Source organism: Paramormyrops kingsleyae, chromosome 1 (genome assembly GCF_048594095.1).
Source record: "Paramormyrops kingsleyae isolate MSU_618 chromosome 1, PKINGS_0.4, whole genome shotgun sequence".
Taxonomy (NCBI): domain Eukaryota; kingdom Metazoa; phylum Chordata; class Actinopteri; order Osteoglossiformes; family Mormyridae; genus Paramormyrops; species Paramormyrops kingsleyae.
Window position 1 is genome coordinate 63983873 of NC_132797.1, and position 25553 is coordinate 64009425.

At 47.7% G+C, this 25553-nt stretch overlaps 1 protein-coding gene across 4 annotated transcripts in view; it reads left to right on the forward strand.

The window, feature by feature from the left end:
* LOC111849486 (transmembrane protein 163a) overlaps nt 1–25553 on the forward strand; it is a 38422-nt gene continuing 12869 nt past the window's right edge. The window contains exons 1-5 of one of the 4 annotated variants that reach the window (XM_023822396.2): nt 1–594; nt 804–997; nt 3254–3373; nt 19764–19807; nt 20019–20110. In XM_023822396.2, coding sequence (XP_023678164.1) covers nt 820–997; nt 3254–3373; nt 19764–19807; nt 20019–20110 — 434 coding nt within the window. In that variant the 5' untranslated portion in view covers nt 1–594; nt 804–819. Of the gene's footprint in view, nt 998–1124; nt 1249–3253; nt 3374–7198; nt 10619–19763; nt 19808–20018; nt 20111–25553 lie in introns of those variants that run through there. The other 3 variants (XM_023822395.2, XM_023822397.2, XM_072717587.1) reach the window with 3 other exon arrangements.

Sequence of the window (25553 nt, forward strand, 5' to 3'; positions counted from 1 at the left end):
TTAAACGGTTATTTACTCATAGCTTGATGTTTAGAAGTATGGTTTACAATGAATGAATAAATAATGACAAAGTACTTACTGAGTGCGGGGTATTTTCAAAATAATATTCCTAAAATCTTAGATGGAAGAAGTGCAAGAATATTTTCCCATATTTTGTTTTCTTTTTCGTTGTACGTTTATCTAAACTGTCAAATACCTGAACATTGAATTTGTGGGCACAAGTAACTGATATGGGAAAACTATTCCAGTTTCAAATGCGTAGTGCCTAATAATACATTTAAAAATAACTTTGAATTTCCAACAAGGAAGCAAACAGCAATTAGAAATCTCAACTGTTAGGGAAATACAATCAAGTTCCTCAGTTACTGATGCGACCATGTACCGGTGTAATCAGAGCACGTTTTAATATCTGTGCAACGCAATGGCTTTTTTAAGACAGTGCGGCACTTTAACGTTTATCATAGGCGAGCGTCCTGACGCCGTGTCACCTGGGAGGATCGCGAGGCGCATCACGGCTGGCGGACAAACAGCGGGCTCTAAGTGCCACATGTACGGCTGTCTCAGGCTCCCAGAGAAAACTCTCTCCTGACCAAGGTGGATTTTTATTTTTATTCCTATTATTTTTTGCCATTTTATCACAGTGTATCTGTTTAAGTGTATCTGCCTTCCCGTTTAAGCCGGTCGGGGATGCTGATGTAGGGGGAGATATCGCTGATCTCTTATCTCTCGGCATCTGTACGGCGGATGATTTGCACTTCTCGCCTGGGTGCGAAATAAATTTCAGTGCTTCATTTGTACTAAAGATAGTGAACGGTCGCTATGGACTCGGCACCAGAGACCTGTCCGGTCCCAGACCCGACAATTTTGGATCCCTCGGCTCCGAACGGACGATGCCCCCCTCCAGATCAGCACCCACCCAAAAGAGCAAGTCAGGGCGACCCGTTCAATTCGGACCAGGACCATCAGATGAAAATCAGCGACGGCGTAGAGGGAGAAGGTAACAATTTAATTATATTAACAGTGATTGACTTCACTGTTTAAGCATAACGTTCTACAACGATTTTTTTTCCTGCGTGGTGAATTCAAATATCTGTATTGCCTGCGAAGTGTGTGTGCAGGTTTAGAACATCTGCACGTGCACAGAAAGTAGAGGGCAGTTTATTAACAGTTTAACAACTAGACAAAACAAAATGAAATTCAAAAATGCATAGAGGTTTTCGTGAGCTACCTCCTTCTGAAATTCCCCAGGTAAGTCGCGAAGTAACGTGTTATGACTTAGACCTTTTACGAGTAAGGTTCAGATTGATTTTTAATAAAATACTTAAATGGATCCGAGCAGCAGCAACAGAATACAGACGAAACAAAGCATGACGCTTCATGCATGCGTGATTTTGTTGCAGAGGTTGTGATCTGGAAAACGAAATGTGATTAATTGTTTTTCGAAAATATAGTCAGTGAAATGAGTGACATTATGTATTACCCTTATTCTAGCAACATAGGCTACATTTTATATGTCTAACTACCCCCCATCTCCTCCTATTTATCTCATAAATTTGGGTTTACAAAACTGGGCATGGAAACAAACAGGATTACTTAAGATAAAGCAAGAAGGGAGACTTCACACAAATATTTTCCAGTAGTCTGTGGCACTTGTTTTATCTAATATTTAAATTTAGCCGAAATAATTTCGGAAGCAAGAAATGAAAACTGTGATGATAACAAGCTGGAGCGCTGTGTAACGGTGTTTTAGGGCGTGGCTTGGTCGCGGAAATGCTCCAGGTGCGACACCGAGGCGGAGCCACGTATTTATACCTTTATCTACGACTGTGTCTCAAAATATCCCACTTGAGTAAGGTTAAAGCGTGAAAGCTCGTGAACCACTTGAAGTTCCAGACCCGGTAGGGTGTGACGTAACTGAACTAGCAGAACACAGAAACATACTGAAGTGTCGGTAACAGCAATCGATACCTGAAACACCACGGCAAATCATCATAACGAAAGTTTATTACAGGTGTAACGTATTATTATAGTAATGTCATGTAGTGTCGTCCCCCCATGCAGAAATAAAAATGCAGCCGGGATTTTAGAAACTTTACGACATTCAGCACTCAGAACTCGAGGGTATACCTCGCCCTATCAAAATTCTGACCCTAGGAGGGGAGATATGACCTTGATTATATGATGGCTTGCAGTGCCGCTCATTCCATGTCTTGCCTCTGATTGGATTGAACGACATGGCAGCATCAGTGCAGAAGGTGTCACAACACATGCAACCATCAGCGTGAGCCTGGATCCTTCCTCTAATGACACATCTCGTTAGACATCAATAAAAATTTGACCCAGACATAGAGGCTAATGATGTCCCCCCCCTCCCCCATTCAAAGCCCCAGCATGGTAGAGGCCGCCTGATGTCGTGGCATCCCGGTGAGAGGCTCTCCATGCCGGCTTTTTCCCGCATGCCTATTTGCATTGAGCGCTGCAGCAGAATTCCAATAACGAGGCTGCGCAGCACTCGGAATTGTGCTGCACAATCGATTCCCACCAGTGAATAATGAATGAGTATTTTTAATTGGCTGTCAATACCTGACATTCTTCAAGGCTTTGCAAAGGACCTTGGGAAATCGTTTCCCCGTGGGGGGAGCCGGGGTTGGGGGGGTGGTTTCGGACAGACACCCAGCCTGGGGCCACCTTCTTTTGAGAGACGTTGGTAGCTCTTCAGCAGGGGACCAAAGATGGGACAGATCTCTATGAAGCCCAGCACCCGCACCCATATTCAGTCTTTCATTATGACACACCAACGATCCAATGGGAACATTGTGCACGACGGTGAAAAGAAGCATGGAAATTGGCCCTCCATGGGTCCTTCAGATATCTCTTACTGAGGAGAAGGAGGAGACATTCCTGTGGTAGCATCTGAGTTTGGTGGAAGTGAAGGTGGACAAATTCACAGGATAGACACCCACTTCTGTCTTTTATGATTTAAAACACAATTACTAAGCATTAACATCGTTAACTATTGCTAAATATATGTATTTTCATCATTCTATTTTAATTTATATTTTATTTGATTGGTAATTGATATTGAAACTAGGCATCATACTTTTACCCACCTCCTACTGTACTGTAGGATGCAGCACAGTATCACCTGCACTGGTCTGCATTGACTGTAACCCCAGACTACACTTTACTCCTAGCAGACCTCTAGCCATCAATACAGGGCATTGATCGCTCGCTCTGCGATCACTTTCCGCAGGTCTACTGGAGAGCAGCATGCGGCTGAAGCCCCATGAAGCCCAGAGCTACCGGAAGAAGGCGCTCTGGGTGTCCTGGATCTCCATCGTGGTGACCATCATCCTGGCTATATCTAGCTTCAGTGAGTAGCACATGGCCTTGCTCGCACACTTCAGTGCTGCTGATAAGGCTGACAGTGGGACTGGCTGCTCCACGATAAGATGAAGCCTGTTTTATTTTGCAGACACGCCCCTTAAACACACAATGTGTATTTTTTTGAAGAGCTGTAGCCATGAGTGGCTTCTGCAGCCCAAAACAAAGCACTATCTCTAAAAACAGGAAAGGACACAGACTGTAAGTTTGTTGTGTTTAGGGTTCTAGACTAAAAGACATAGAACAGTTCTAGAGTTAAATAAGCAGAGCAATTATAATTCCACAGCTAAGACAGATCATTTGCCAGAAAAAAAAAAGAAAAAACAAACAACATAAAGTCATTTTCTCAACTGCGACCTGTTTTTATCTTTAAGATATTTCCTCCCAAGCTGTCTCTCTCACCTTCCAAGTCGTTCCAGTCTCTGATTGGTTTAGATGGCAGGGAGCATGGTCCCTGTTGTCTGGATGACTCACTTATCTTTGTTTTTTAGCTGGAGAGAGAAGGAGAAAGAGAGAAAAAGGAATTTTCTGCATGCCAGCTGTCAGATCTCAGACAGATATCAGCACCTTAAGATGCAACACGTTAAAAATAAGCTTAGTGTGATTAAAAAGTCCCAGGACAGACTGTGTATATATACACATATAAAGCACAACAAATGCTGTTAACTCGTTATCCAGTCTTTTAATTAATATCTTTTAATCTCCACCTGGAGACCAGTACTGGGAGCTGAAACTAATCAACACCATAACTTGGAGGAAAATGTCCCATCCATCACAAATAAATATGACATATTTCCTATAATTAAAGCATTGCAGGTTTTAGACTAATTATGTACGATGAGATGTATGAGAATATTAGATGTAAAATGTATATATAAACCTGCATAAAGGTAATGTGCATAAAAATGAAAGAGAGGACTGATCAAAAACATAAACCAAGGCCGTATCCCCGATGTATGGTTCTTCACCGTTGTCCTTGTTTCCGACTCCCCCTCACGCACTGCTGGAGTCACAGAGGTGCCGGTCTTGCCATTCACTGCATTAAAGCCGGCGAGAGTAATGTCAAGGAATCATGTTTGCTCCTTGCATGAGCGCCGAAAATTCAAAATTGCATGATTTTGCACTGTATCCTTTCTGAAAGTCAACTTGAAAGTTGTAGAAATTGATGTAAAAGGTTCTTGAACTTATTAGTGGAAAAGAAAAGTATTTATAGTGGTATATAGTTTCACTAAAAGTTCCTCTCTAGACAGTGTTTATATGCAGTCAGAAAGAATTCACCACGCTGCGGAATTCTCTTCTCATGCATCAGATTATGTGAAAATAGGAGAGAAATCAAATTCCTCATATAAATAATTTCAGTGTGCAGAGTTGATAGTAAATCTGAACAAGAAAGCAGCTCCCTGTTGGTCCTCCATCAGACAAAATGACTGCAGTGAGGTTTAATGCCTTGTTTCCACCAACACGGAGCTGGTGCTGGTGCTGGGCTCGCTTAGTGCATTTTGAGAACCTGCCTGCGTTTCCACTGGTTTCAAAAAAGAATGGAATAGAAATTTTACACAGGCGGAAGTGAGAGTAAAGTACAGGTTCATATGTATTCCGTTTTTTAGATTTGTTTTGATCTGTTTCAGATTGTAAATTTTTCTAAGCTGCTGTTTTCCGAGTGTGGTAAAGACTCCACTGTCTGTGTGTGTAAGTGAGTTTATTCTCTCTTGCTTTTTGACCACTTTACTTTCGCTGACATTAGGGTTGCAAATTCTGAGACCAGCATTTTTGTGATGCTGTGCTGGAACCGATTTTCTGGCCCAGGGCCAGTTTTTTTGCGGTGGAAACACGGAGCACCCGTTCTGGATTTGGAAAAAGTCCGGCATCACATTAGTGGAAACGAGGCACAAGAGATCTTTATCCTTCCTGTGTTTAGCGGAGCAAGGAAGAACTCCGGAAGGACCTGTGACAGAGATTAGCAGGTTCCACTTATTTTACAGAAGATTATATGTCACCTTGCAGCTTTCTTATGCTTGAAAAGACAGTAAGATTCAATAGGTCATGATACCCACATCTTTTGTGTTTTTAAATAATTCACCATCTTGCATATTACCATGACTTTAAATGGTATGTTGTATTCATCTACTGGTGCCAACGCCATTGGTGTCACAGAGTTCCCAGGAGGCAGTGCGGTAAGCAGGGCGGATGATGTATCAGTGGTGAATGGGGGGGGGGGGGGGGGTGAGGCTGCGGGGTGCTGTGGGATGAGGTCACACCCTGGGGAGTAATCACCTCAAAGCCTTTCACTAAGGCAACTGAGACTCCGAGCTGTTTGGAGGGGGGTGGAGTCACATGACACACTGGAAAGAACACAGATTCAGCTGTCAGATAATACAGAGGAAAATAAGATCATTTCCAAAGTATGTATCCATTCCATTTTTAAAATATGCAAGACTAACATCATTTGTTCAAGAAAAATTGAGCCACCACAGATATGATTTATGCACTTCATATAAAATGTGTATTAAAGATCTATGTTTCTTTATAAGTTCATCTGCTGTTCTTAGCCAACAAGGTTTAATACACAGAATAATAGATTCTTCGTAGAAAGCCAAATCCTAGGTATTATGGAGGTTTGGGTGTATTAGGAATGCTGCATATAATAGGAAATATGGTTGACCTATTCAAAGATGCTCCTTGACTGATATGCTGATATGGGCTTGCAGGTTTTTTGGGATCTGGTGCTGACGTCTGTCTTCAGTCCCAACAGGGGGGGGGGACAGGAATCGTAGCATTTGCTGCATCTCAGAGGCCAAATGGCACCCAGCTGGATCCAAATTACTGACAAGGTTTAAGAGAGCTTTTGGGGTTTGCCAGCCAATGAGGGAGGGGGAGAGAGGGAGAGGGGGAGGCCAGGACAACAAGCCGTCAAAAAGATACCGATCGTCTGCAGCCTTAGCCCTGCAAACCCTGTCAAACAGCTGAGGTTCAGCTTCTAGTACATGCAGTATTGTACAAGATGGCATCGGCATGAAAACTGACCCAGTTTTGAGCCCCAGTAACTAAATCTACATTGGAAATTGGATCTACATATTTTTTTCTGGAAAGAGAGCTGCTCGCTTTTCCCAAATGAAAGCGCCAAGATAAATAACTGAAATAGAGACAGATTTCCCAGTACCTTTCCACACCTGATCCCACTTTTTTATCCAGCACCTCTGGAGTCCCATAGAGATGAGGTTCTACTCCATGTGTCCATTAACAGCCTCTTGGGTATTTTATGTCACATGGGACACCCTTTGTGATGAAAGCCTGACAAAACAACATAGAATGGCAGCTGGAATCACTGAAGTAAGAAACATCCCTGCATAAAAATTAAGTGCCGGCAGCAAACAGACTTAGAATACGTTAGAATATTAATTACTGGCCCACATGCATTCCTGTTTTTCTTTCTGTACAAAACAGTACATATCATGGAGCTAAAAGTAGAATCCAAGCAAGGTTTTAGGACAGAAGTTCATATTTCTCCACACGACTAATCAAACTTGGCCAGAGACCATAAAAATGTCACGTCAGTCTTGCGTCCTGCTGTTCAGAACATTCCACCTCCTCCTTTACGAGCCAGTCTAAGAGGCTCTAAATGGAGATCAACAACAGCACCCAGATCAGTCTGACACCCAGGGCTGCTTCCATCCAGTAGACACTGAGCCAAAACAGCGTGCCGCCTACTCTCTTCACAAACACGTTCATGTTGGAGCAGTCAGAACTTCTGGGTGCATCAACATAACCAATCTCTAATTACAGCCGAGGGGGGAGGGGGGGTGTTAAGTGTCCCTTATTAAAATTGGTGTAAGCCGAAGACTCATTATCAGTTCGAGGGGCAGGATAACTGCATTTGCATCCCATCGGTGTGCATGCGAGCCCCCCACAATAATTGCCCTAACTGCAGACCGGGGAGCGTTACTGCCCATGACAGCGCCGAGTCACCACTGATCGGTCCAGAGGCAGCTGAAAGGCAGGAGAGTGGGAAATGGTTACCCAGGATCTGACTGGTTACTGTGGAAGCCTCATAGCCTGCGGCAGTCTGGGGGCCGGCAGGAGCTTTGATTATAAAGCGGCAGGCTGGAGCCCGTCTTGCCGCCCAGAGACCGTATACATCACTCCAAGGGCCTCGGGCCCCGTGACTCGGACACCGCGACTCAGCCCCGCGTTTCAATTCGCCGGCTCCGCTATGCGGCCCGAGTGGTTATTGTTGTTGTTGTTGTTGTTCTTACAGCCATTCTTTGGTATTTTGTCGGTCTCACCCAAGCTGTAATTATTACTGCCCAACAGTACAAATGTACAAGCTGTAAGCCTCCAGACAGGAATGGGCCTGAAACTTAATCTCGCACCACCCAAGGGCGTAAATGCCCCCAACCCCCCACCTTGTCCTGAAGTTGGAACATTTTTGCACAAACTTGTCAAGCTGTTTCATCCACTGATCTATCGATCCCGCTTAGTCAGCATAGCGAAATGGGTGCCGGATTGAGCCGTGCCAGGGAAGGTTACATGGAAAGTCGAGGATGACTTCCCATATCCGCATGGAACCTGCAGAGGCTCATCGAACCCAAATGCTATTTTAGGCATGCAAAAATATTTTTAAAATAGGGCAGTTCTAGCTGTATCCTCACAAACTGTATATTGTGTTAACTGGAAGCAGTGCTTCTATGTTTTGAATTAGCTTGGTGTGTAAATACTGGTTAGCTGCCTAGTTGCTAATTATGTTATGACATGGATTCTTCCCTCCAAATGATTCAGAGCGATGATGATTTTGTCTGGTAAATGAGGGTGAGCTGCAAGCCGCAGAGTTACAATAGGTACACATACACACAGGCTCACACTCCAAACAACCAATGTGAAACTTCTAGCAGTTAGTGGAAGGTCGGCATATGAATTACTTCCAAAATTCTGAGCCATTTGATCAATTAGATCTCTGGACTGGGTCACCTCACCAGTCAGTTGTTGTTGGTCAAAGAGCCAAATCCAATTAGCAGACCAAGGACATCCTGGAAGGTAAATAAAGAAGGCCTGCAAAGCTTGATTTTTTCCTTCAGGCTGACTTGTAAATATTCCTTGTCCTGAAGCCTGCATCAACGTCTCGTGATACTCGTGACAGCTCAAAAATCTTCAGTTAACTCCAACCCTGCTTCTTTCTGAAGGTGAGCCACTGAGTGGAAAACCAGCTTGTTCATTGCGAGACATTGTGTTTATCATGTCCGGACTTTGGGGTAACTGTGAAGACACCGTGGGTTTGGTTTGGGTTTGGCAGATAGGTACTGTGCGTTAGTGTCTGCCGTTGACTTTACCCAACATGATCTGAATTGTGCATCCAAAGCTAAAGAGCCAGACAGCATGTAAGAGAAGGGACAGTGAGGAGATGGTCCATTTTTAGTACAGTAAAGACGTCACCCTCTGAAATATTCAGTAGCCCTTCAATTTGCCCCCTGGAATGTGTGTAGCCTTAGAACATAAATCTTTGGTATTTGACAGCAATTTTGCCATCCGCCGCAGTAGCAGAGGGACAGAAAAGACACATCATTATCCCATTCAAGTCCTATTTTGAATTTAAGGTTTATGTGAGCATGTGCATGCCGTAACAGAGACAGAGAGCCTGAGACTGTATATTTTCTCGTCTGTTGGCTTGTGAGTCGGAGACACACGTTGGCCTGCCAAACGGCACAAAGACAAGGCTTCTCCCATATTGGTTTGTCAACATGACACTATGGTGTTTTGTCAAACACCGGGATATAACCATGCCATACTTATAATTCCAAGTTGCCAAGTATCTTGACAATCAAAGTTAGGAAGGGTAGAGGACCCGCCTCTGCGCTGAGGCGCTTTGCTACATGATGCATTGTTCATTTTGCTGCAGCGGCACTATAGTAAAATAAGAGCTTGTTTAAAATTCAGTGAGAGCAGCAGACAGAGCAGTGAACAGAAACGCCAGCCTACCATGTGCTTGCAGCGGGTCTGTGCTCTGCAGACGGACTTGGCTTAATCGCCTCCTGAAGTCGGCTGATGGTACACATGTGGCCTCACATGCAAAAGAGCGCCTGGAAGTAGGGCGCTGATGTAAGGCACTCTGCAGTGTGACACTGGCACTCAGGTACAGGAGACCACTGGCATCTCACTTTTTAAGCAGCCTGTTCAGGAAAACCGCGGGTGGCGCAGTAGGAAAGCACAACACCTTCAGCACCAGCATAACGCTCTGAGCTGCAGGAGGACAGAAGTTGACTTCTTTGGCTGACCACTAACTCTACACCTATACTCAACCCTAATACCCTCATCGAAAAACAAGGTCACCCCTAAATATAGACTTAACCCTAATGCCAATCCAAACTCTAACCCTAATGCCAAACCCAATCTTAGCTTTAACCACAACAGTAACTCTGAATCTAACCTTAATCCCAACCCTAATGTTAACTATAGCTTTAACCTCTATTCCTCTCCTCCCCCTAAACTGCTATGAGCCTAATATTGTGCCATGCAGAAACGAGACACTGACTGCATCTGCCATGTGGTCTTGGTGACATAACGTGGTTGGCAACAGCAGCCAGGGACCCTGGGTCGTGGCTGGGGGCCTCACAAACAGCGGTCCCAGGGTGGATGGGACTCGCTGCAGCTCCATGGCAACCGCCTACGGCTTCAGCTAAGCAGGTCTCCATCCTGGGAGGTGTCGATGCGTACACATGCTCTGCGGGGCCCCAGACTGAGACACAGACGCTTGGAAATTCAGCGTGTGAAAGCCAGAAACGGATAGTGAGAACTGGGAAAAACACTCTGGATATGAATATGAATATGCATCTGAATATGAATATGAGTGCAAATGACGACCATCCCTTCTAGAGCACCCCTGTCAGTTCTAATCCTGTGGGTGATCACTAGCATGTTCCCCTGCCACCACTCACAGAGCTAAAAGCCTAGACATAGAAGAGACAGATGCCTAAGGACTTGGGCTTATAACCTGATGGCAATGCTGTTCTACCTTTCACTCAGGTACTTACTCAACTATACCCAAATACCCAGCTTTGTAAATGAGAATGAAGCTAAACTGGGTGCAGGATCGACCCAAGCTACAAACCATCTTAGAAGATAGATGGGCAGTTTGATCGACTGCTGGGAAAGCAGGCATCTTTATTGGCTGTGAATTCACTGCCCAGCATCTGTGAGGTTGATTAGCGGCGACACACTTGAAAAGCGATGAGGCATGTGTCCGGTAAGTTCCGCCAGATCGGATCGAATCCTTTCACTCAGCTGACGGATGGTACGTCTTCGTTTACTTGTCGGTCAGGGGTTTAGATTCTTCCAGATAAAAGTACTCCATTCAGCACCGGCCGTACTGTCAGAAACAGTAGCGTGAAATCATGATCATGGCGATGTGATTGGGTGAAGGTGCTTTCACAGAGGTGTAGTAAATGGACTGGCTGATCTCCGTGGCCCTGCTGAGACGGGCACGCTCATTGATGGCCCTTTTGTGGCTCTGTAAGTCACCCACTAAGGACGCATTTCTCACAAGCTGGGGAATTGCACAGACCACCCTGCTTGGGCAGCACTGCCACTCTCTGCGGTCTGGATGTCTTTATGCTTAACGGCATTGTGTTTTCTTTCTCGTTAATGAGTCGTTAGGTAACTCGGAATGTGACAGGTCTCTGGAAATGTCACCTGGAGTTTTAAATTTGAGGGCCTGTTATCTGTTATGTTCAATGACCAGGTGACCAAAATGATTCATGAATGCTGATGAAGTTCTCTCTCTCTTTCGCTCTTGCTCTGTTTGTTCCTGTTGTTTCTTTCTGATGCGAGGTGGCTAGACATATCACAGGCCGCTTAATACGCTCACGACTGCACGGCACATTCTGTCTCAGACAAAAAGCCTTGGATAGAGCATATTGGAAAGTGACATTTTGATTTAAAAAAAAAAAAAACAGCCAGTTGCAATACTGGAGTGTGAGTCACAGAGCACAGGGGTGTGTGAGTCTGGGTGCGAGTTACAACGTGGGCGTGTGCGTATATGTGTGTGTATGTGAGACAGAACAGAATTTCCCAGAATGCCCAACAGCCATCAAGCCTATAGCAGAATTCCTCTCACTGCTGTTGCTGAGGGAAACAAGCACCGGGGAGGCGAGCGAGCCGGCACTGTTTGGTGGAAACACACAAGGTCGTCGATGCCGCGTAGCAGAAGCTGCCACACCCCCACTTCCGCAGCCCGACCTGTAGCCGTATCAGTCCCCTGTGGCCGTGTGACTTCATCAGCGCTCGGTTTGTCTTCCATCGTAGTCCAGACTTTGCATAATGAGCCGGCGTATATAGGCGGGGGGGCGGGGGACGAGGCATTAAAATGCGCAGCTTCGGCCAAATTTATTAGCAATTCTAATTTACAGGTGTGATGGCACCTACATCACTATAGTACTAAAGCACTGTGTAAATGAGAGGGTGGGGGGGGCAGGTGTAGGTCTTCCCAAGACTCAGCATCTGTTCTTCCTTCTTTTCATTTTTTTGACCCTGAAATGTCTGCCTTTTGTTGGACTATCCAGCTCCTTTTTAACACACCCCTCCTTTTCGATGCTTTGTTTGTAGTTGTGGTTACTGCTTTGGGGGGCGCGTTATGACACTGTGCCTGTGGTCAGAAGTTTGTCGGTTCAAATCCCAGGTTCTGCATTGTGATGTCACCGTTGTGCCCCTGAGCAAGGCCCTTAACCCCCAATTGCTCTAGGGACTGTCTGACCCACTTTCTAAAAAACTGTTGAGATAAATAAATATGTGTTTAGGGGCTGGTGTCTTGTTCATGTCAATTCATTTTGGGGGAGATGTATGAAGTTGGAATAACACCTGAATAATACCGAAATTGATGTGAACAAACCCTCGGCCTTGGCTGGGCTTGTGTGTCCTCTGGGTCTGATCCCTGGGGAGCTGGGTCGCTTTGACTCCCAGATCGAGACCTCGAACACACAAAAGGAGCACGGCATCGGTCACGGCTGCTGACGGTGACGGACAGCGCTGGCCTTCACCATCACAGCTCCCCCCGGGTGAGGACCAGCAGCACACGTGTCAGGAAATCTAATTTACACACAAGGAGCTGGGTGAGCCGTGAATCGTGAAGCAGCCGCAACGGCGTGGCAGGCAGCTCGCAAAGCTGGCGTCGCATTTAATTCCCTGCGACGTGACCGAGAGCGTCGGCGGGACGGCCTGCTTTCATTACGTCTGACTGCCAAGGCCACAAGGAGGGGGGGGGGGGGGGGTTGAATGGCGGCTAACTGAGCATGGAAGCCAAGCAAAGGGGAACTATTTATGCCAAAGATGTCGCAGCTCCTCTAAACAGCTGTAGTCTAATAAAAAATGTTAATATTTACAACATCGCAGGACAGACAGAATAATCTAGAAAGACAGAGGTGAAGGAGCAAGGCTGCAGAAAAAGCAGCCGGCGGTAAATATCACTAACAAGTAATGTGCATTTTTGGGGGGGGGACTGATTTTACACACGTGTGCCCTCCGTCTGTTCTGTATCCTAGAAACAGAGACCCTGGCACGTTCTCCCCATCTCTGCGTGTCTGTGTGCCATGGAGGGCGGAGCCAACACCGGCTGCAGGGGGGCGGGGGGAGCTGGAGGGAGGTGTCTGTGCACCACTGCCACTGCTTTCAATAATTAATCACCTGTGATGCAAGACTGCAGGAATAGCTGCGCATGAATGATCTGGAGAGGAGGCCAGCTGCAGATGGCTGCAGATCGCAGAGAAATCGGAGACCCAACCTGGTGGACTAATGGATCGGGCCCTCCTCCCCGCCCACACGCCCGCACGCGTGCCTCGCTTTCCAGGGGATAACACACACCTGGCAGTTAATGGACCCACCCTCACAGCCGTGAGCTGCCAAGATCAGAGAGCTTTGGAGTAAGACCACTTACGAAGGGGGGGGGGGGGATCGCATGCTCACAGCCTCTGATCACATGCAGGCCTGTCTGAGCTATTGGAATCCTCATAACACTGCTGTCTTTGCTCTCCAGCTCAGCGTAATATTAATGTGTGTATTTGTATGTTTACCTCGTAGCCTTCTATTGGCTAAGCTAGTGGGAAGATGTTTCCGATTGGTTAATGAGTAGCCATGGCAGCATGGGAAAGGAAGCTTCACAAACAGCTCCATGATATATACTCAGTTTTTTCCAAACCACTTTGCAGTCCAACTTTAAGGCTGAAAAGGGGCAATCGATGCCGGCGTTGTGTGCCAGGCTGTGTGATGGGCGTCACCTAGACGACGGAAGGATATTCAGAAAGTCGACTCGGGTCCTGATTAATGCTTCCCAGAGCAGCGATCAGCAAGTTTGCACATGCGGCCGAGTGGCTAACAGTTTGAACGTGTCAGTGTGAATCAAGATTAACGCATTTGCTACGGCTCTCCAAGAAGCTCAGCGGCTCCATGGCCATGCTTAGCTGTCAGTACAAAGCCCTTTAATCAAAGCCAGGATGCAGATGTGCCACCCTGCGGTCTCTGACAGGCCGGTGTGGCCATCCCGCTGTAATGTGAGGTGTGCGGTTTGGCCCCTTTTATGCGATCAGGGGGAAAACATAAATAAATGTTTTGATAAAGCAGCCCTTTGCACAGATCTGTCTTAAATACAGGCTCGCCGCCAATAATTCCCGGCTTGGGACAAAATTACCTCACCCAGGCCCCCATGACGCACAACCCCTCCCTCCTGGGTCCAGGCTTGGGACAACTTCCCCAGTCGCGCCCCCCCCCCCCCAAAGACAGTGGGCTTGCCTACATAGATGCAGTAACACAAGTATCATAGATTGTAAGTGATTTATACATCTTACAATTAAATAACAATAATCTTTTGAGTAACAGGATATTAGACTGTTGAGTGAATTTCTCCCTGGAGCACAACAGCCCTTGCTGGGTCTTTAAACGCATCCCTTGCTGCGATGATGCCTGGTAACCATGGCGCCAAGGGGCTGCTGGGAGCTATAAATGGCATGACGGACGGGGCCCAGCTCGCCATATGGCTTGGGGCAGGTGGGGGCACGTGGGGCACACAGGGGCCAAACCACCAGACAGCCAGCAACCCCGGCGGACAGGCTGGAACCTCCATTCAGACATTTGGGGCACATGGGGGTCTTTATGCCTTCCAAGGACACTGGAGCGCGAAGGCCAGTGCTGCCCCTTCCGGGGGCTTGGGGGGAGGGGGCAAAATAGACTCTCCATGGCCCCAATGCAGGGTGTGATTCAATCTGCCTGTTCCTCCTTCCTGACCCCCCCTCTGAATGAGTGATGGGGACGAGACCACCTATACTGAGTCTGACTGAAGACCAAAACCTTTACAGTCAAGACCACGATTGAGGCTTTGGGGGAGGTGTTGAGACCAAGAGTCAAGAGTTAATTATACTTATTTATTATTATAATCATCCCTGCTAATGATTTAAAGTAAAATTGGATTATTTATGCATGACAAACCTTTAATCTCAAACGTTAGTACATAATCACAAGAGTTCTAGTTTTTATTGGCTATACTAACTGTTTATCTGAGATTGAAAACATAATTAACGCATACTGTAATTGGGGTCCCATGGTCTCTAAGCAGACACACCCCGTCCTTGCAGCAAGGGGGGGGGGGGGGCGGGTCCAGATAATAACATTTGCAGAATCAATTTCACATTTCTATAATATAGGACAAACTGTGTGCTGCATTGGTTCAGTTAGAGACATGGTATTTTAATTTTCAATATGGGACGATACTGTAATATAGGCGACTCTATTAAGAAGAGAACAGTTTTTTTCCCCCTTCAATTTTTTAAAATGTTGTAAACCAGTCAGGATGAAAAACAAAGAAAGATAACTGATTTCTGGTGTGTCTGAGTATGCCTGGTGTTTATTTTTACTACAAGCAGCTCCTGATTGGCCCCAACATGCCAAGCTGATAAAGTAATAAAGCCAACCAATCAAAAACTCATATGAACAGCATAAACACCAAGGTAGTGTTGCACTATGAGACCGTCTCTCTTATAAAAATAAACAAAATCAATATACAGCTAAGACAATGAAGGTGAATAATAAGTGAATTTAGGCTCCCGGACGCAGACTCAGGCTTTTATTCTGCTACGGGAGGCTTAATGGGCGAGTGCCGAGATGCCACCATGAACTGGTAACTGCCAACAGCCCGCCTTGGGCAGGGGGGAATCCGACACACTCCGTTTGCAGCTTTCCGAGCATCAAACTTATGCACATCCAACATCTTGCTATGGAGAAGCCAGAGCAGCCCCTGCCAACTGACGTATATCAGAAAGCAAGCTAATCTCACTGGCAAAGGCGGCGCGTGGCCATTCCTGCTCCCAGGTGACGGATGCGTCGTAAAAGCTCTCAGGGACATGCTGTTGGCCCTTTGAAGAATCTCGACGTCATTTGACAAAATACGCTGTAGTTAAAAACAGAAACCATATGTAAATAAGTCAAATGACTAATAAAATGACAGAAATACCCCCCCACCCCCTGTCGTGTATGCCAAACTGCAGATCCTCCTCACACTTCCCTATGCCCCGGCACCTTCCCCGCTGTCTGGTGGGCTTGTTATTTTGGAAATGCTCTGTCCAGCTAAACACCCCAGACCCTGCAGATTGGCCCACAACCCAAACGGTGTGTACATCTGGCCTATCATAAAATATTATTATTAAATATTAACGTACTGCAGCATGACGGCATGAGAGAGGCATATCAGGGGAGGTGAAATGATGAAGCGAGTGGTGTGGTGTCATCGTTACCACCCTAAAGCAGTTTACTGGGTCTCCTGAACGTAACTAAGGCAGGAACATGGCAATCAGCTCCGTGTGCAGCGTTAGAGAGGAGCCTTCTAGTATGAATCCCGCTCCTGTGAATCTTGCTACGAAAACCCATGAGTGGAAGCAGGACCCAGGACCCAGGAGCTCCGTGTCACAGGAAGAGGCCAGATAAAAGCTACTCTCTCTGAGACAGTTCCTGCCACATCCCAGCCGCGGCTAAGGTTCCCATGCTGCATCTGTGGGTAATGGAGCTGCAGTGGGATAGACAGTAGCTGTGACCCACCTGCCTCCCAGGTAACTCCACGTGAATTAAGCTATCTGATTGGGCAGATTTATGGGTCGTACCACCATGTTTAACACCAGGGGGTGTCAAAATGACAAACAGAGGTAATCAGCAAGGAGCTGCATCCACAGAGAGCTGAACCCGATGTTTTCACAGGATTGGCACCTGTGTTGGCCACTTTCCTGTCAGACAAGCTGCTAATTATGCCCTTCTGTTGTGTCAACGCCAGTGGCCGGTGCCTCCCCATTAGCGGGTAGCCAGATCGACGCTCCCAAGATTAAAAGTGGCCGCGGTTCCCAGGGTGCCTCTGGACGGCGTCATTAAGCTGTTGTCAGGCTGAGCCTACAAGCGAGACCGAGATAAAAGCTTGCCTTCGCAAACAGAAACTCATTAGCCAAGACCCCGTTAGAGATTCGCTGACTAATGAGAACTGTGCAATCCCCTCCCCCTCCGGCCTGCTCTACCCCCCCCCCCGACCCCCGAGTCGGCCCCCTGGCCCCGTATGTAGCAAACCTCTATATCATACTCTGGGATTACTCTCTGCACACAGATGGGCCCTGGTCTTCGCAGCAAGAATAATTTACCATGAAGGTACATCATTTACCATGGCGATATATTGTTTACCATGGTGATACATAATTTACCATGGCAACATTGTTTGCACAGTTTATTTTGTTTTAAATTTAGTTATCCTTTTCTGTATTCATCCCTTCTGTGATACTGGATGAAGAAAAAAGATCTATCTCATCTCGTCGTATCATGTGCAGTAAATGTGCCCTGTGGCTTTTAAAAAACGGCTGAAACACGCCCAAAATATGATGGAGGGAGAGAGGGAGTGAGAACAGAGCTGATGGTGACGAGTTGGCTGACAGCCATTGGGTTCTGTCCCCGCTGCTCAAACCCGGGGGCCGGGGAAGTAGTGACGAGGACCTATTTTTATTGTCACGCAGACCTACGCAACCGAAAGGTGTCCGGGTTAAAAATGTGCCGGGCCTAATTTTAACTGAACACTTACTCAGCTTGTCAGAGGCAGGCAGAGGCTGCGGAGAGATCTAGGGGGCTGCGGCTTTGCAGGCAGAGATGGAGGACAGGACCTCCGCCTGAGAGATCTAGGGGGCTGCGGCTTTGCAGGCAGAGATGGAGGACAGCACCTCCGCCGGCGAGATCTAGGGGGCTGCGGCTTTGCAGGCAGAGATGGAGGACAGGACCTCCGCCTGAGAGATCTAGGGGGCTGCGGCTTTGCAGGCAGAGATGGAGGACAGCACCTCCGCCTGAGAGATCTAGGGGGCTGCGGCTTTGCAGGCAGAGATGGAGGACAGCACCTCCGCCGCATTCTGCCAGTAAACCCAAGGTTTTTTTCCTCTTTTTGACGGTAGAGGGGATTAGGGCAGAGACTCAACATCCTACCAGTAACATTCAGCATGGAAAACCAGCAAATGGACAGGAGAGGCACAAGGGAAGTTTACATGCCAGTGTGCAGTGTGCAGTGTGCAGTGTGCCATACAGACTTCCTGTTACTAGGGTCCAAAAATAAGTTGGTTTAATGTCCATCTGTGATGCTGCTAGCGCTGAGCGGCTTGGGGGTTGGAGAGTGTTTGTATGGCTGTTAGTGATGCAGCACTGAACTGACAGGACGCTGCTGCCTTTCTTTGCTGCAATAACGTCCTTCATTAGTCACTTGCATTACGGGGGTAGCTTGATGTTGTGGCTAACAGTGTCATGACACCCCCCCACCAGGCCTCAGTGTCAAACTGCCCCCTCTCACCTGTCCTCAGTGTCAAACTGCCCCCCCTCACCTGTCCTCAGAGTCAAACTGCCCCCCCAACCTGTCCTCAGTGTCAAACTGCCCCCTCTCACCTGTCCTCAGTGTCAAACTGCCCCCCCTCACCTGTCCTTAGTGTCAAACTGCCCCCCCAACCTGTCCTCAGTGTCAAACTGCCCCCCCAACCTGTCCTCAGTGTCAAACTGCCCCCCCTCACCTGTCCTCAGTGTCAAACTGCCCCCCCTCACCTGTCCTTAGTGTCAAACTGCCCCCCCTCACCTGTCCTCAGTGTCATATTGCCCCCCCTTGCCTGTCCTCAGGGTCATACTGCCCCCAGGTCCTCAGTGTTCTCGAAGCTGCAGCCATGTCAGAGTAACCCAGCGGTGGTTGGCCGCTTATCTGCCAGCCTCCCTATCAGGTTGCCCGGAGCATCGAGATGCAGGCTATGGCCTGACAGGCTACCAGCTGTCTCCAGTACGATGCACCCCCTCCTGACAGGATAGAACGTCCGCACTGAGACACAGCCTTTGCAGGATTCAAATATACCCATGAAGCTCAATCTGGTCAGCATGTTACTGGGGTTTGCTGGGATATATCAATCAATCGAACAGCACATACAATCATTCACCATCCTGAAAGTGGGCTTGTTGGGGCAGCCCATTCTCTCCAATTCCTCCACCCTCTATCCGATCCCCTGTCCTGCCACTTCCTCCACCCTTTGGACACCTTTGCCCCAACCTTTTCCACACACTGCTCCACCCTTCACCCTGTCCTTTGCCCACCCCTTCACTCCACTCTTACTCCGCCACTTTCTACCTATTCCTCCACCCTGCCACTTGCCCCACCCCTCCTCCTTCTTCCTTCACCTTACCTGCTGCTGACAGACGGGGTCTGTCATCCCCTCTTTGCCTCACTGTGGAGGGTCTCACACCTGTTTATCAGTGACCCAACAGGCAGCTAAAGGCTTCATTAGCTCCCATCTCCCCCCGTGTCTCCGCGAGGCATCTGGTGCTTCCTGCCCTCTTTGCAGTGGTGGGACCTGGAAACAACTGCCGCCATGGTGGTCTTAACAGGCAATGGCAGGCCCAACCTTGGCTCCAAGCTAACCACTTGTAAGGGGGGGCCGAGGCCGAGAAGAGGCCGTGGATCAGAAGCTTGAGCCGCCGGGGGACTGCGACAGCGGGGCTGGCAGAGCTACATCGTGTGCTCGCTAATCTGCCCGGGCAGCCTGCCTGGCACTGCTGGGTCAGCATCTCAGATCGATAAGCAGCGAGAGGCCAGGCAGGCCTGTGGGGTCATATGACCCACTGACAGCAGGACTCCGCCCACAGAGATCCAGCACATTTTCCCAGAGAAATTAAATTTGGCCCAGAATCAATAAGTTCCCTCTTATGGCGAGGAAGTAAGTGAAAGCACTGGGCAGGATTAAAAAAAACCTGTGAAGCTGAGAGTGTGAGATGTGATATTTGCGGCATGTGAGAGGGGTGTGTGTCACCACGGTAATCACAGGAGATGCTGGTGTGATCACTTTCCCTGCTTCTCTCTCCATTCCCAGCTGTTTCTTTCATGAGGTACAGCGCCTCCGCGTTTGGATTCGCTGTGAGTACAGCTGTGTTTAATTACTTAATTTATGTTTCAGGAAGCCTAATTCATAACAGAATTGTTTAAATTGCTTAAGGACTCTCTAACCCAATCGACTGTAACTGAACATTCCTCAAAGTGTATCATTTACATACTCTGCTGTATTTAACAATTTGGCCACATCTTCTGTGTTGTCTTTGTGTGATTTGTGGTTTTATTTTCGTTCCAGTTCGACGCCACACTGGATGTGCTGTCTTCCATCATCGTGCTCTGGCGCTATAGCAATGCCGCTGCCATACACTCTGCCCAGAGGGAGTACATGTGAGTACATACCCCATATCAACAGACTCCGCCCACTGTATGCCCAATTGTCAGCACAGACTCCAGTGCTGGAGGGCCAGAGCCCTCCAGGACTTCATATAACACACCTGATTCAATTCCTTGTGCTAATTACCACAGAGCTCATAAGCTAAATCGTTTGTGGTGGAACAGGGAAAGAGCTAAGCTACACAGGGCTCAGGCTCCCCAGGACTGGAGTTTGACACCCCTGCCTTATATGATCCATACAAATGTGATCACATGCCACGCCCTATAATTGATCTGCCCAATTGGGAGCACAGGCCCCACCCTCCATATCCTCTGCCCAGTTGTGGGCTCAGACACCGCCCTTGTGATTGCTCACCCACATTAATAATGTTTGGGCTGACCAGGCACCTGGAGCAGTGAGCTGGTTTTTGGTCGACTCTGAGCTTCATGGAGGAGGGAAGATTGCCCTAGAAACACCCAGCAACATGTAATTACCAGCTGGTTGGGGGGCTGGGGGGGGACTACCCCCTTCCTATGTCGTGGGGGGGTGGAGGGGGTGCATCCCCAGTGGCCTCTGATTTTCTGAATGCCTCCTTCTGCCAGCGAGGCGTGGCTTGTCAGGATGCACTGCTGTGATAGCGATCACCATGGTGACAGAAAATCCCATCCTCGCCTGTGCTTTGCTCTGGAGGTGAGCGTTTCACCCGCACCTCGTCTGCGTCGCTTGTTCCAGCCTGACGGATCCCCGATAAACACCACAACTGGCCTGCTCTGTTTCCCCCTCCACGTGATATCTAAGATTACCTGCATCTGTAGTCTCAGTGAGAGCAGCAGCCGGTGTGTAGGAACATCATGCCGGTGCAGATTTATTTGGACCTATTGAGATGCTGACAGCGGAACGAAATGCTCCAATCAATCACCTGTCAGATACTGGCCAATGAGATACAGGTGTACAGGAGCAGCGAGGAATGGAGATACTGTTGTGTTTTTCATGTACTGCACAGCTGTCAAAGTATATATGCACAGTGTCTGCAGTAACCTCTCTGTTACTGTGCTCTGGTGCTCATGTTTATCTTCTTTACCTTATGTGATGTTTTAATGTGACTTGTTCAGCATCAGCATTTATAATGCAGTATCTTAGGTACAAGGCAATGCCTACAAAGGCATCACCTGACGTGTCATGAGATTGTCACCCGGGGCGAGTGATGCGGGGTGCAAAAGGTAATAGTGTGGGAAAACGCCCATGTTACTCTGGTAAAATTGGACTCCCAGCACTGTCCCTCATTTGCGATGCTCTGCGGGAGACAAGCTATGGGAGCACTGAGGAGTGAGCGGGACCCATCCGCACAGCGTCCCGCTCCTGGTGGGATCACTCACTGTCTGCCTGGCACAATTACCTGCATTTTGCCCTCTGGGGTTGTTGGCAGGACTAGGTTTTGCCCCGGGGCAGGGGCATTTCTAGCTATTGAAAAGATCAGGGACTAAAATACCAAGGGTTAGGCTTAAAATACTCGGGGAAATAGCCCTGAGTGATCAGACCTATTGACGCCCATGCCCCTGTGGTTGTTTTCAGGTTTAGGTTTTGCCCCTGGGGTTGTTTTCAGGTTTAGGTTTTGCCCCTGGGGTTGTTGGCGGGTTTAGGTTTTACATGCAGTTACACACCTAGTACGGGGAGCGGCCATTGAGGGATACTGGAGGACTGTCACATGGAAGTCATGAAATTTTATACAGCTTTGTAATGTCAGTCCTCCTTGCGGTGCTCAGTATAAATGACCTTAACAGAACACAGCTATGGTGTGTAGTTCAGTGGGATAGGATGCAGCATCTGTGATCTAATGGTTGCTGGTTCAAATCCCGCCATCAGCAGAGTGATTGTACTGTTGCGTCCCAGAGAACGGCCCTTAACCCCCACTTACTCCAGGGACCGTCTGACCCTGCATTCTCAAAAAATGCATGTTGCTTTGGATAAATGCTTCTGCTAAATAAAATATAAATGGCTATCACCTAGAGTAGGTGGTCTGGTTTCTGCTGGGCTGCATTGTTTATATTGCATGACCTGATGACACGTGCAATGAATGCAAGTGAGAGAAAGTGCTCATTTTGCACTGCGATTCTCCCTCTTGGTCACGATTCCTAATTATCCATGATCAGTCTGAGAGAGAGGCCATCCATTCCGGCCCTGTTCCATGTCCCACTTGGCTCCGGGTGACACGGTTGATATATGATATTCCCACCAGATCCCGTCCCGTGCTGGAGTTCTTTCTCCCAGGCCGGAGTGGGGAAAAGCAGGCCAGCAGTAATCCCATTACTGGATGACAAATGTGCCAGGAGAGCTTGACGGCGTTAGGTTCAGCTATGGAGCTGCTGGCGTGAAATCCGGCCGGCAGGGGGGTAGGCCTTCGTCAGCAAGCGCCGGCCAGCTGGTCCACCATCATGGTGGCAAGGCACAGCCGGGTAGGACAGGATGTGAGGTCAGAACCCCCCGGGGTGGAGGTGTTGTGGCAGGAGCTTGGCCTTACCCTGCAGGTGTGTGAGGTGGGGGGTGCAGGGAAAAAAGGGGGTCCCTGTCCTAACCCCCAGGGCAGGTAACTGAATGAGTGTATCTGTGTTTAATACTCACCCTCCCCCCAGCTGGGCCCAGATTGGCTCAGGGCCAGCGATCGTCAGCCTTGCTAATTAACCGGGGAGACATGCTCCATTTCAGGGGGGTTGGTAGGGGGGGACAGGTTCGTACATCTGCCTCCTAACCTCCCTCGTATCAGCAGCCCCCCCTTATAGTTGGTGGCCCCATGCCCATGTTGCCTAGCGACCCCCGCTTCTCAGCACTCCCCGGGGTGCAGCGACAAGCGCAGCCGGCCACTTGACATGGGCACACTGGCAGCCAACTGCCTGCAGTCAAATGCAACCATTGCATTTTACGCAGCAATAAAAGAACCTCTCAGATTTCACTTAAAATAGGTGTGTGTGTGTATGTGCGAGTGGGTATACCTTACCTTATGGGGACACAATGTCCCCACAACGTGATAAATATATAAATATCCTAAAACTCTATTTTCTAAAAATCCATGACTGCAATGAAAAAACTAAAAATGCCAAAAGTCTTGTATTTTGTTTGGTTACTTATGGTTATGGTTAGGGCTGGGTAGCAGGGCCGTGCAGAGACGTTTAAAGGGGCGGGTGCTCAAAGTTAAAAAAGATAGAACAGGCTGAATAACAACAACTGACATTCATGACGAATCTAATATGGAATTATGTGGATATCCATATTAGATCGTTTTTAGTGAAATAAAAGCCCTCCAGAAAAGAAGGGAAAAGTCCTGTAACTTACTGTACTTTAAAACAAAACATGTTCCCTAAAACGGTGGACAGAGCTACAGACCCCCTTGTAACACCCTTACCCAGTTAGCTAGCAGTTAATGACCACCACTACTTGTGCAGTTCATAAAAGGACAGGTAATGTTTGTCGCGCTGTTGCACAAACAGCACGCTCATTTATTTCAATTCATTTGTTGTTATAGACTATAGTGTGCGCTGTATACCCTATTTACTGTTTTGTTGCAGTCTGCACCTTCCAATTAATTTGCCTGCTTCTCCTCCAGCTCCGCACCACCCAGCCTGCAGAAAATGCGCGTGCACTTTGCGAGCTCGTACCCGGCTCGTAACGAGCGCGCTCTGCCCTCAAGGGCGAGCATTGGTTAATGGCAGTCATGTGACTGATGCAAGCCAGATCCTTTTATTTAGCAAAATTGAGATTAATAGTTACATTTTATTGTTGAGGGGCAAAGACAGGGCTCCATACGCACATACACATTAAAAAAAAAAAAAACAACAACAACAAAAAAAAACCCCAAGAAAAGGGCACTTGAGGCATCCTGGAGGAAAGGGGCGGGTGCTCAAGCACCCTCCGCCCAAACCCCCCCCCCCCCCCCCCCGCACGTGCCTGCTGCGTAGGGGTTAAGGTTGTCATAGTTAGCGTTAGCATTTTTCCCATAGAAATGAATGAGCGGTCCCCATAAGGATATGTTTACCTGAGATGTGTGTGTGTGTGTGTGTGTGTGTGGTACTGTGTACTGTGCATTTAAGAACATAAGAACTATACAAACGAGAGGAGGCCATTCGGCCCATCGAACTCGCTCGGGGAGAACTTAAATAATAGCTCAGAGTTGTTAAAATCTTATCTAGCTCTGATTTAAAGGAACCCAAGGATTCAGCTTGCACTACGTTATCAGGAAGACTATTCCATACTCTGACTACACGCTGTGTAAAGAAGTGCTTCCTTAAATCCAGTTTGAAATGTTCTCCCGCTAATTTCCACCTATGTCCACAAGTTCTTGTATTTGAACTAATGCTGAAGTAACTATTCGGTTGAACAGCATCCAAACCTGTTAGAATCTTATAGACCTGGATCATGTCCCCCCTCAGTCTCCTTTGCTTGAGGCTGAACAGATTTAGCTCAAATAACCTTTCCTCGTATGACATTCCTCTAAGACCAGGAATCATTCTTGTGGCCCTACGCTGCACCTTTTCTAAGGCCGCTATGTCCTTTTTAAGATACTGTATGGTGACCAAACCTGCACACAATATTCTAGGTGAGGTCTCACCAAGGAATTGTATAATCTTAGCATTACCTCCCTTGACTTAAACTCCACACACCTGGAGATATACCCCAACATCCTATAGGCCTTTTTTATTGCTTCCCCGCACTGGCGAGAATGAGACATGGAAGCATCAACATACACACCAAGGTCTTTCTCATAATCAACTACCTTTATTTCAGTAGGTCCCATAAAATACCTGTACTTTATATTTCTGCTCCCTACATGGAGTACCTTACATTTGTCTATGTTAAATTTCATCTGCCAGGTGTCAGCCCAGTCACTAATTAAATTAAGATCCCGCTGTAGCTGCTGAGCTGCTAGTTCAGTATCTGCTACACCACCCACCTTGGTGTCATCTGCAAATTTCACCAGTTTACTGTATATATTGGTGTCTATATCATTTATGTAAATTAGGAACAATAGTGGTCCTAAAATTGAACCCTGCGGTACCCCACTATGAACGCAGGCCCACTGTGACATTGAGCCTCTTATAACCACTCGCTGCTTCCTATCCGTTAACCAGTTATCTGGTTAACATAGAGTATTTGATACTCTATGTGTGCTCTGAGTGTAACATGTATGTAATGTTTAGTGTTGACACTACCTGTGCAGTGCGCTGTTCACTGTCACTCAAACCACAAATCTGCGCGAGGCCCCCTGTTAGCTACAAAGAGTCACTTCATTTGGGAGTTGGGGGGCCCCTAAGAGACTTCATGAATGGAGCCCCAGAAACAACAATCCCCCAGTAGGTGTGTCACGCGTGTGATGAGCTGTTCCCTTGTGGCATGTCGCCCTCTATGTGTGGTGCTGTCTGCAGCCGGAATGTGAGTGTTTCCACTGAGACCGAACATCAAATGCAG